Source organism: Palaemon carinicauda, chromosome 1, assembly GCF_036898095.1.
Source record: "Palaemon carinicauda isolate YSFRI2023 chromosome 1, ASM3689809v2, whole genome shotgun sequence".
Classification (NCBI taxonomy): Eukaryota; Metazoa; Arthropoda; class Malacostraca; order Decapoda; family Palaemonidae; genus Palaemon; species Palaemon carinicauda.
In genome coordinates, this window is record NC_090725.1 from 308,071,955 (window position 1) to 308,084,454 (window position 12,500).

Below are 12,500 nucleotides of genomic sequence, written 5' to 3' on the forward strand. Positions count from 1 at the left end.
TGCTAGGAATATAGTTTCTGGTAGACCATTGATTTGTAGCAAACTAATTTGGTCACCCTATGCAACAATCTTCTATTTGACATGTTGATCATTGTAACAGACGGGCTTCATGGCATCAGTGTTGAGAAGGTGGAATTTGAGACTTTAAAAACGGGCAAATAGTTTCTCCAGCCCTAGAAATAATATGCTTGCCAGGTAACCAATTGTGAGTATGTAGAAAGCTGCCTGAAATACAAAAGAAAAATACTTTTAATTCGTTAATTATCATTTTTGCCGATACTTATTTTCTAGCTCATTCCAAGAAGTTTTATGGCATTCCTTATAGCATTTTATTTTGGGTGTACAAACAGCTTTAATGATAACATGAAGAATTATTAAACAGTATTATATTTATTATTTTAAGCATTATTAGCCTAACCTCTGTAGCATGGTCGTCTACTGTCTTTGGGTAGAGTTCTCTTGCTTGAGGGTACACTGTGAGACACTGCTCTATCTAGTTTCTCTTCCTCTGTTTTTGTTTGTTTTTATTATTATTTATGGCTTATATAGGAAATATGTATTTTAATGTTGTTGCTGTTCTGAAAATATTTTATTCTAATTGTTCATTACTTCTCTTGTTGTTTACTTATTTCTTTGTTTCCTTTCCTCACCGGGTTATTTTTCCTTGTTGGAGACCTAGGGCTTATAGCATCCTGCTTTTCCAATTAGGGTTATAGCTTATATAATAATAATAATAATAATAATAATAATAATAATAATAATAATAATAATAATAATAATGATAATAGTAATAATAATAATAATAATAATAATAATAATAATAATAATAATAATAATAATAATAATAATAATAATAATAGTAATAAAAAAATAATAATAATAATGTCTAGTTGTTAAATACTTACTTGAAGATGCTTAATTGTAAAGGCTTTGGGCCCTGACCTTTCTATAACGATGTTATTCCCAGCCACCTTTTGGAACTCGTAATCAACCCATTTGGTGATTAGACCGCCTTCAATCATATAGGATAATCTATAGAAAAAGTATTGATATGATTCTGTATATTACTATATTATAGTTATATAGTTATATATGATACGTTCAATAGAATTAATTACTTTGAAAAACATGAAAGAATTTTGCTTTCAATAAATAATGTTAAATCATAGGAAAATGTTACTCACTTATAGTTTATATTTAAAAAATGGATAATGTATGTACCTTCACACACACATATATATGTATATATATTTAATATATCTATCTATCTATATATATATATATATATATATATATATATATATATATATATATATATATATATATATATATATATATATATATATATATATATATCTTTCCCTCTCTCTCTATATCTCTATCTATGTATATATATATATATATATATATATATAAATTATATATATATATATATATATATATATATATATATATATATATATATATATATATATATATATATATATATATGTACCTTCACACATTTATATGTGTGTGTGTATATATATATATATATATATATATATATATATATATATATATATATATATATATATATATACAGTATATATATATATATATATATATCTTTCCCTCTCTCTCTATCTATCTATCTATCTATCTATCTATATACATATAAATACATATATATAAATAAATAAACACACACATATATATATATATATATATATATATATATATATATATATATATTATATATATAAATTATATATATATATATATATATATATATATATATATATATACATATATATATTATATATATATGTATATATATAAATATAGATATATATATATATATATATATATATATATATATATATATATATATATATATATATATATATATGTATATAGCATGAGTATCTATTTATCTATATGTATGTAAATATATATATATATATATATATATATATATATATATATATATATATATATATATATATATATATAGCATGAGTATCTATTTATCTATATGTATGTATATATATATATATATATTTATATATATATATATATATATATATATATATATATATATATATATATATATATATATATATATATATATATATATATATATGAATTTTAAAGCCCCACCGATTCATGACACTTACATTTTGTTGAATGAGAACATAAAAGGTGCTCCAGAGATGCAAGCGACCCCGTAGTACTGGGATGCAAATGAATCTCTGGCGAAGTGGTATCTTCGTATGCCTCTCCTCATTGAAAGATATCTGGCTCCTAGGATACCGTTGATCAATACTAGTTGGTCGTTCACAATCTTGAAAAAAATTGAAATATAGAATTATGAATAATGTTAGATAAAAACTGGAACTGGGATATAAAAGAGAATGAGAAAATTTCATTTGAACTAAGAAATTATCTTTCAAATATCAAGGAATATATATTTAGTCTCATGAATTAAAATTTATAATTGAATTAAAATAACTGTATGAAATAATTCTAATATCAAGAAATTTCCTTTCTAATATCAGGAAATTTCTATGCAGTCTCTTATAGATTAAAGTTTTTAGTTGAACATTGAAATAACTGTTATGAAACAAGTCTAATACCAGAAATTTTCTTTTAGATACAAAGAAATTTCTATTTAGTGTCTCATGAATTAAAATCTATAATGGAACATTTAAGTTACTACATGAGATAATTTTCCTACTAAGAAATTTTCTTTTAAAATTCAGGAAATTTCGATTTGGTCTCTTTTGAATTAAGATTTATAATTGAACATTGAAATAACTGTAGGAAATAATTGTATTACCAAGAAAATTTCTGTTAAATATAAAATTTCTATGAAACATCTTAAAAATTAAAATCTAGGATTACACATTTAAATAACTGTATAAAATAATTGCCCTAATTTCTCCTTCAAGTACTCTTAGTGTATATGATTTCTAATTATATAGATATAATATAAAATGGGTTTTGAATTAAAACTGAACCAGTTTCTTACCCCATCCATGGCATATGACGGGTGAGGTACGAAGCTTTTCGCCCTGTCTTTATGGTTGAAGAGTTTCCAAGTCTCAGCATAAATACCTTCTTTAGCATTCTGTAAAAAATATAGAAGTACATTAGCACCATTTTCTCGTAAGAATTATCTTCTATGAATTATACTAAATGGCAATAGTCTATGCTTTTTTGATCTTCAACTGTCTTGGGTTATAGTTGTCCTAATACTTATATGAAGATATGTGTTTACCTCAAGGTAAATGTACTCTATAATCATGAGAATTCCACAAATCCTAACTATTTAGCATGTTGTTGTAGCAAGATTGCATTTTGATAGCGAGGGATAGTTAGTTGCCTTTGTGCTCTCGAGTAGACAAGGCTCTCACCTGAGAGAGTGTTAGCTGCGTACAGTGTACTTACGAACCTTTTGTAATAAAATGAAAAAACCCATGTTCTGATGTCTCATTATCCGTGAACATGGGACATAGTTCTTTTGCTTGAGGGTGCATTCGGCACGCTCTTCTATCTTAATTTTCTTCCTTTTGTTTTGTTGAAGTGTTTGTAGTTCATATGGGAAATATACATTTTGATGTTGTCACAGTTCTTGAAATATTTTGTTTTTCCTTGTTTCCTATCCTCACTGGGCTGTTTTCCTTTTTGTAGCCCCTGGGCACGTAGCAGCTTGATTTTCCAACTATGGTTGTAGCTTAGCAATTAATAACAACAACAACAACAACAAAAACAACAACAATGATAATAATAATAATAATAATAATAATAATAATAATAATAATAATAATAATAATAATAATAATAATAATAATAATAATAAATGTTTCTTGTAGTATATATCTTTCATAGATATAGTATATAACATGAGTAAAATGTTCAAAGCGTGCGTTTAATGAAAATTATTATGTAATGTACCATGAAAAATCAAATTTGATTAAAAAATAACATGAGGTACACCAAGTTAGTATTATTTATAAGTACTAACTCAGCCTTCACCCACCCACCCCCCAAAAAAAAAAATTAGTCAAACATATACTCATATAAAAAAGAAAGGAGTTTTAATGGAAGATCAAACGTTAAGGTTGTCACTCGTCATATTGAGGAGGATGATAAAAGTTCAACAAGGAAATATATATCGAAATGAGAACTTTATGAATTCCAGAGTGATATTATTATTGTTATTACTACTACTACTACTACTACTACTACTACTACTACTACTACTACTACTACTACTACTACTACTACTACTACTACTACTATTATTATTATTATTATTATTATTATTATTATTATTATTATTATTATTATTATTATTATTATTATTATCATCTCGGTAGGATACCCTCCTTCAAACAAGTAGAGTTGAATATCATTGCTGCATCGGCAGAATTCAATTTCTTGTCCAATTTCTCAATTTTACCGACAATTCTCTTTTCTGGGTTGCTACATTCAGCTAGCAAGTTGGCGAAGTTCATCAGGTAGGTGAAAAATACAGTTCAGGGTAAGACTCGAAGTATTTACCACAAGTACAAGAAATACTCGAAAAATATAATAGACAAAGCCAGGAGTAGATCGCGACGCGTTTCGGAACTGCTTGCTCTGTCTTCAGGCGAGAAGTGAGGCTGTGGCTAGATCAGGGGCCTTGTATATCCCGGCGCTGGTTCGTAGAAAGGGGCCTCGAATTTTGATTGGCCGAGCGGAGGTTATAGGCTTGGGTGGCTGAGGTACGACGAGCTCGGCTTGGTCTCCCGGGCTGAGAGATGGAAAGGGATCCTGAATTCTAATTGGTCAGGATGTGTGCCGAGACAGCCAAAAAGTCAGGCAAGCTCCTCTCACGCTAAGCAGATTGGGATTCCGGACCTTGCTCGCCGCCAAAATCAGAGCTCGGCCGGACGATTTCTTCATTTGTAGGAGTGTCAGGATCGGGATTGTCATCATTCTGGGGGTCCTGTTCTTGATTCCTAGCGTTGATGCGACAACATGATGGCAGGAGAAACATCTCTTGAGTTATATTCAATACAGGTTTCTCTTTCTGGATGAATAGGGCTTCCAATATTCGTAAGCGCTTGCTGTCCGGGGCGCTGCTGATAATCTTGGTATTAGCGACGATGTCTGGTCGACTAATTTGGGTGTTATGTCGCTGTAGGGCATGATTCCTTATAGCACCTTGTTGGACGTGACACGAAATCCTCTTTGAAAGCTTCATTGTAGTCATACATCCTCGGACTGGGCATTGATAGGAGTAGACTACAATCGTCTTCTTCAGAGGGTCGTTATCAGGGGGCGCTGGATTATTCTTCATAATCAAACTGCGAGTCTTAGCAGTCTGATAGTAGATGATAAATTTCACTTTCGTGGTCTCGTCGGTAGGTGACATGTTGTTGGTGATGATTTCTTTGATGGCCTTCTCATCCCGCTGATATTCTGCGTGCATGAAGCCTCTGTAGTATAGTTTAATATCACTAGATCCATTGGTGGAGGTGTCGGACCTATCTCTGGTGTTGTCGGACTCCTGGCTGGCGCTGTCGGACCCTTCTACCGCAGAGGACCCATACCACTTGTCAATAGCTGCCCTCACTTCAGGCTGGACTTGCTTGTTGGTATAGCCATTATTGATGAGGACCTGTGTGGTCCTTTCCAGCTTCTTGTGGGTGTCTGTCCATGATGAGCAGTGTGACAAGGCCCTGCGTACAAAGGCCTTGATGGTCGAGGCCTTGTAGTGGGCAGGGCATTCACTCTCGCCATTCAAACACATGCCGAGATTTGTAGGCTTGGTATAGACAGTGGTGTGAAATCCCTTGTTGGTAGAAGAAATCAAGACGTCCAGGAACGGGAAGCTGTTGTCCACGCTGTTTTCGAGGGTGAAGTGGAGGGCGCTTTTGTCCTCGAAGGTCCAACTTAAGTTCTCAATTGCTTCGGTAGAAGTAGCTTTGACAAAGGTATCATCAATGTAACGAAAGTAAGCGAGGGGGCACTCGACTTGGGAGAAGACCCTCTCCTCTACTACTCCCATGTAAAAGTTGGCAAAGAGCACGCCCAAGGGCGAGCCCATCGCCACGCCATCCTTCTGTAGGTGCATGTGCCCATGGTGAGTAGTAGTAAAGGGGGCCCTCTTAGTGCAGATGGCAAGGAGGGTCAGGATGTTCAATTCCGGTGTCTTCTCGTCCCTGTAGACTCTATCAGTGATAAGATCAATGGTTTCATCAACAGGGACATTGGTGAACAGAGACTCGATGTCCATCGATGCTATGACCCCCTCTCCACGGATGTCCTTGATCCTCTCTAGGAATTCGGCAGAGGAGGCCACACAGTAGCCGTCGGGGACATATGGGGTCAGAATCGCATTCAGCCTCTTGGCCAGCTGGTATGTCGGCGTAGGGCATTGACTAATGATTGGTCGAAGTGGGTTGCCTTGTTTGTGAGTCTTTACATTGCCGTAGAGGTAACCAGGTCCAAAATCCCCCGAAATCATGGGTAGATGTACGGCAGTGGTTGCAGCGTTAATGGCCTCAATGGTGCGATTTGCCTCCCTCTCGATGTCTTCCACAGGATGCTCGTGAGCCGCTCGAATTTAGTCAGGTCAGCGAGGATGGCGTCCACTTTCTCGTAGTACTCTTTGATGTTGATGAGCACAAAAGCAGCTGTCTTGTCGGCCTGTTGGACGGTGACACCAGCAACTTATTTAAGCTCTTTAGCAGCAGCTCTCATCTCCTTAGAAACGATGCCGCTGCTGTACCTGCCCCTATTAGTAAGGGCCTCAGCGAGCAGAAGCGGCTGAAGGGCATCAGTCGTCCGCAGTGCACCACGTTCTTGAAGGTTGAGGATGGAGTTTAGGAGTAATACTATCTTCAGGCACTTGTCGGTTGGTCTAGGTTGGGTGATAAAGTGAGAGTTGAGTCCCATCTTAAGGATCTGCTCCTGTGCTGGCGTAGGGACGTAGCTGATGATGTTGATGTATTCCTGGTGGGCCTCTGGGATCCGCAGATTCCCGCCATTAAGGGTGACCAGCTTCCTCAAGATGGTCCTCATCCTCTTCTTTAAGTCCCTCTCCTTAAGGACTTGTAGGGCATGGACGATGTTGTTGGGGTAGCTCAAGCCACCCCCCAGGTCCTCTTCATTGTTGGGGTTGTCTAAATCAGGGCGTCAGTCATCATCATATTATTATTATTATTACAGCTATAACCCTAGTTGGAAAAGCAGGATACTATAAGCCTAGGGGCTCCAATAGGGAAAATAGCCCATTGAGAAGAGGAAACAAGGAGAAATGAAATATTTAAAGAACAGTAACATTAAAATAGATATTTATAAACTATTAGAACTTTAACAAAACAAGAGGAAGAGAAAAAATATACAATAGTTTGCCCGAGTGTACCTTCAAGCAAGAGAGCTCTAACCTAAGACAATGGAAGACCATGGTACAGAGGCTATGACACTATCAAAGGATAGAGAATAATGGTTTGAATTTGGAGTGTCCTTCTCCTAGAAGAGCTGCTTACTATAGCTAAAGTCACTTCTACCCTTACAAAGAGGAAAGTGGCCACTGAACAATAATAGTGCACTAACCCCCTAGGTGCAGAAGAATTGTTTGGTAATCTCAGTGTTGTCAGCTGTATGAGGACAGAGGAGAGTATGTAAAGAATACATCGGATCCTTCTCTCCGTAACCGGAGAGAAGGATCCGATGTAGTACACTCTGGCCAGTCAAATGACCCCATAACTTTATTACTAGAATACAATACTAACCTTAAACATGTATTCATCACTGGTATCGTCTGTTACAACGATAGTGAACCCGTCCTTTATAGCCATAGGAAGATCTGTCAGAGAATTTATTGGCTTCTCAAAAGATGGAATGATGAGCGTTGCCGTTAGCATTCCTGAGTAGAGGACTGGGAATAGAAAATATAATTCAGAGAAAAGACAAGAATATAGAAAATACTAGAATGGGCACTTGGTAGAGTGCATTCCTTCGTCTATATCATGTTGTGTATCACAAGATGGGCAATTGAATTATGCACATTTTGATACTAGGTTCATGCAAATCAGATAGATATTGACAACGATATAGCAAAAAGACGTTTTTTATCTTTACGTTACATTGACCTTGACCTTTGACCTAATCATTCTCAATATCCAATCAAATTGTCCTTGGATCATGGCCAATCATCCCACCGAATGTCACCAGATTCGGTCAAACAAGTCTTGAGTTATGTGAATCACAAACACACAGACAGACATACAAACAAATACATGCCTATCAAAACATAACGTCTGCAACGAAGTTGTCGAAGTTAATAATATCGTACAAGGAACCATAGTGAAAGGGAGAAGAAACTATGTATTAACATTAAGCAGAACATACAGTATAAGGAGGGGCATATTTCTTTTCAATAGATCTTTTTTTTTTTAGATATGATTGGTGGATGTAAAAAATCTGGCGTTAGTTTTGCTATTATTTAAAGTCATATCACTCCTTTGGCTATACATTTACTTGGTCAGTTTTATACTCTACTCAATAATCTTAATGAATTGGTAAGACTTTGCACAAGAATTTGTGATCCTTTTCCTTGATATTTATCAATTACTTTCCAATATCGTCCCGCGATTTTTTTTCCAGTCCAACATTTTATGCATGGTAACTTTTCATGGATTTTATCACTCTTATTTTATTCAGTCATCATATAATTTCACCAAGGAAGCTTATGGCAGTTATCCTCTTCATTATTTATTTCAAGTTTAAAGTTCACTTTCACCTTGACATGTACTTGTACTTTGAAGTTATATTTTCCATAGCTAAAAAAAGACGCTTATGAAAGGATGGTCCGAATTGAAATTTAGAAACAGGATAACTTTACCATGTATATGATTCTAAAACTGTTCATTATGCAGATCATTATTGCAATAACATTTCTACTCTACAATTTCCATTTTCTATTCACCTGAAATAATGAGGCAAAACAGGTACCAAAAGAAAAAGGCGAGTTTGTGGGGCCAGTATTGAGAGTTAATTAGGTTTTCTTGCTTGAGTAAGCTTCCAAATAAATTCAACATGAAGTCTTCTATTGAGTCGAGCACTTGGTGATTCGGTTGGTATTTCTTTATGACCCAACTCTCAAAGGTCAGAAAGGGACCCATCAGTAAAAATGTGGCTACAATACAAAACCAAACCTGAAAGAGACGTTGCAGGTAGTTTGATATTAATAATACTAATGATTATGTATATACATTTGTTACATTAGAAATATAGCTTTTACTTGAAATAGTCCAATATTGAAACATTACTCCTCAGAGAACAATATAAAACTGTTGTAGAATTATAATTACTCAATTTATAAGAAAGAAGAGCTTAAAATGATCGACTGAAATACAGTACTTGGAAAATTGAAGATTTGATTCTTAAAAAAATATTGTCTCCTAAAACTGGGATGCGGGTACTGACTGAATTAATATTTCTCTTTAAGCACACTATAATGTTGTTATATCAAGGGCCACTAGCTCTTCTTGCAGAGAAAAAAAAAATAATTTAGAAGACACAATCCAAAGAGGTTGATTTAAACTGCATAAAACTTATAATAATCTTAAATAAATGTCCATGATCACAAATTTGCGTGAGTAATTTAATGTTTTTATTTTGTAACAATGAGCAAACTTGTATCTTACTAGAGGCGTGAAGGGAGAAAAAGCGGCAAACGTTCGATTTTTCTCTCTTGGTGTTCGAGAGATCAGTGTTAGACTTTCAATGTAGTGTGGATAGGAGAAATCAATTACTTCTTCTCGAGCCCCTGGAGGAGAAAAGGGATAAGAGAGAAAATTAAAAGTCCTTTAGTTGCATCAATTTAGTACAAGCACAGGCTGAAAAATAGAAAGATAACGTTTGACGTAATAATTTCAAGTAACCTTTTTATATCAAATTGATTTCTGCTAGACTGTGCTTGATACTCTATATCTTTATTTTTCTAAGGATTTATTTGGCTAGGACATTCCATAAAAATGTCTTTTTTTCTGACTATCCTTCAGAGCCGATCTTACGAAACATTAAAACAGATCCAAAACATTTTTCCAATTAAAAGACAATTCCTACTAAAATAACTGTCCTTTTTTCTCATATTCCTTCAGAGTCAATCTTATAGCAGAAAGGTACCATACAGAAAATATTTACATCCAAAAAGTTACACAATTTCAATCCACTTGTGTTTCTGCAAACCCGATAAATGCTTGAAATATTCATTTATAGGAACGAAACCTTTTGAAACATCTGAATTGAAAGCTTACAATATTCATCATTAGTTAAATGTTAGTTTCTGTTTTAAAGAGAGTACCGTCGTTCCTGGAATATACAAAAGTATCTTCGGCGTCGTCTTGAGTTTGTTGCCGTCCACTGGAGGTCGGGATTTTGTAACCAGAAAATCGAATACGCGTTGGGTAAATGGTTTTTATAAATACTCCTCCCCTGCGTAAAGAGGCATGGGTGACTGAACCGTCCTAAGGCATGTATCCTGTCTACCGATACCCAGGCAGTTATACCTTCCACTGACACTGCGAATTTGAATTTGTTCTGATGAATACATATTTGGTACGTTCTAGTTTTGCAGGACATGGGGTTTCTTGTCTTTTTGCTAGAAGAGTTTCTTCTATTACTTTACGGATGCCAGAAGGGATGTTTGGTTCATTTGCATCCTGGAATATGGCTGCGGGTATTGCTAATGATTATCTGTAGAGTGCGTTCACCTGCAAAGTGTTGAAGACTGTTTGTGGGGCTGTTCTAAGTCCTAATGTGATCCCTGTAAATTCTTTTAATCCACTTTCCATCCTAACATTTGGTGTGTGCAATGCTTCAAAGGAGCTATTGGAATGCTCGACTATGCCGTTGGCTTTTGTATTGTTACCCTCCTATCATTGTTTATATACTTGGGATTTTGCACAGCTTTTTATTATTTTGACAGGTGTTGCTTCAGGCCATACGGTAATCCGATTGATTGAAGGTAAAAAGGTATCTTTATCCCTCAGATGGGAGTAGGGGTCCCACATTGTAGATTTGAATGTGATCGAGGCAGCGATCGGTTGTCACGAATTCTCCTATCCCGGATTCTGTGTGCCTTGTAATTTTGGATGTCTGACATGGAAGTTATTTGCAAGCCCATTTCTTTCCCTTCAAAACCACTGGTAGATAGGTGTGAGGACGTCTGGTACTAGCCTTGCTGGGATTGGATATCTTTGTAAACCTATGATGAAATTCCTGCTCGACAGAGCGGAACTTTCTTGCTGGAAGTGCAGTAGGTGTTCGTCGTCCTTCTGGTTTTTTGATATCCCGTGGAATGATATCCCAATTTGGAGGCTATTCAAACATTGCTGACAAGGTCATCATGCGACCTTGTTGAAAGAACCCTTCAGATACCTAATGGTGAAGGAGTATGTGGCGATCATTGATAACTGCTGTTGCTGGCGTGGTGACCAGCAATGTGCCTTTTTTTTCTGAAGGCATGGATCTAGGGCTAATGGTCCATTTGCAACACGAAATTTTCTCCCTCAAACATATGTCTGAAATTCTAAATGGCTCTGTGGCCTGCTAGAGATAGTTAATTACTAAAATATGCTAGAGGTTAGCTAAATTTTTCTGTATCTTGCTCGAGTACTGCATCCATTGCTGTGCTTCTTGCGTCTATAGTCATTGTAAGGGACCATTTAGAGAGAGGAAATACTAGTGTTTGAGGAGAGCTAAGGGCTTTCTTGATTTCTTGAAATGCTGTTTCTTGCTTATCTGACCTGCATAATGTTTGTTATCTTTTTAAGCATTCATAGAAGGGAGACATAATTCTAAACAGGATTATTACAAAATGTTGATAGTAGTTGATCATACCATGAACCTCTTGCAGCGCTTCAATGTTTAGTGGCAATGGGAAATCCTCAACGGTATAGATCTTTGTTATGTGTGCTTGAACACTTTCAGGCCTCAGGACTTATTCCATGCCCGAGATATTTTATATTATTTTCCCCTCTCTCACACTTATCTTGTCAGACAACAAACCCGATTTATCTGACCTTCTTATGAACTTGTTTTACGTCCTTGAGGGTGTGTATATAGTTGGGAATGAAAATCATGATGTTGTAGATGTTAACTTCAAAACGGCAAAATTCTTCGAGTATGTCTTCCATAAGGCTTTGATTGGGGCCACATGGGTTTCAAAGGCCAATAAAACATTAATTAAAAGTGTATGCACTGAAGGTTGTAATGATAGCTGGCTTTTCTATGTCCTCTTTTGATAATGAGATTTTGCAATGCCTCTTCTGGATATCAATTTTCAAGTATCTTTTACCCCCTTTATGTTGCTATGTATGCAATGTTAGGAAGGAAGTCCCTGCATGGCATTATTTGAATTTTGAAGGTGCTGGTAGTACCTGTGGGCCGTCCGACACTGTAACCTTTAGAGACCATGGGAATGGGAAATGCCCACAGGCTGGAGTCTTTTTGGTAGA

General features: G+C 35.3%; 2 protein-coding genes across 2 annotated transcripts in view; one reads left to right on the top strand and one right to left on the bottom strand.

Moving 5' to 3' along the window:
• Positions 1 to 12,500, top strand: part of LOC137640145 (glutamate receptor ionotropic, kainate 4-like) — a 425,472-nt gene that overhangs the window by 49,585 nt on the left and 363,387 nt on the right. The gene's annotated exons all lie outside the window — the stretch shown is intronic.
• Positions 145 to 12,500, bottom strand: part of LOC137640110 (glutamate receptor ionotropic, delta-1-like) — a 20,221-nt gene continuing 7,865 nt past the window's right edge. The window contains exons 6-12 of the mRNA XM_068372580.1: positions 9,687 to 9,808; positions 8,966 to 9,194; positions 7,770 to 7,915; positions 3,014 to 3,112; positions 2,160 to 2,326; positions 906 to 1,032; positions 145 to 225 (exon numbers count right to left, since the gene is read on the bottom strand). Of these exons, the coding sequence (XP_068228681.1) occupies positions 145 to 225; positions 906 to 1,032; positions 2,160 to 2,326; positions 3,014 to 3,112; positions 7,770 to 7,915; positions 8,966 to 9,194; positions 9,687 to 9,808 (971 nt within the window). The remainder of the gene's footprint in view (positions 226 to 905; positions 1,033 to 2,159; positions 2,327 to 3,013; positions 3,113 to 7,769; positions 7,916 to 8,965; positions 9,195 to 9,686; positions 9,809 to 12,500) is intronic.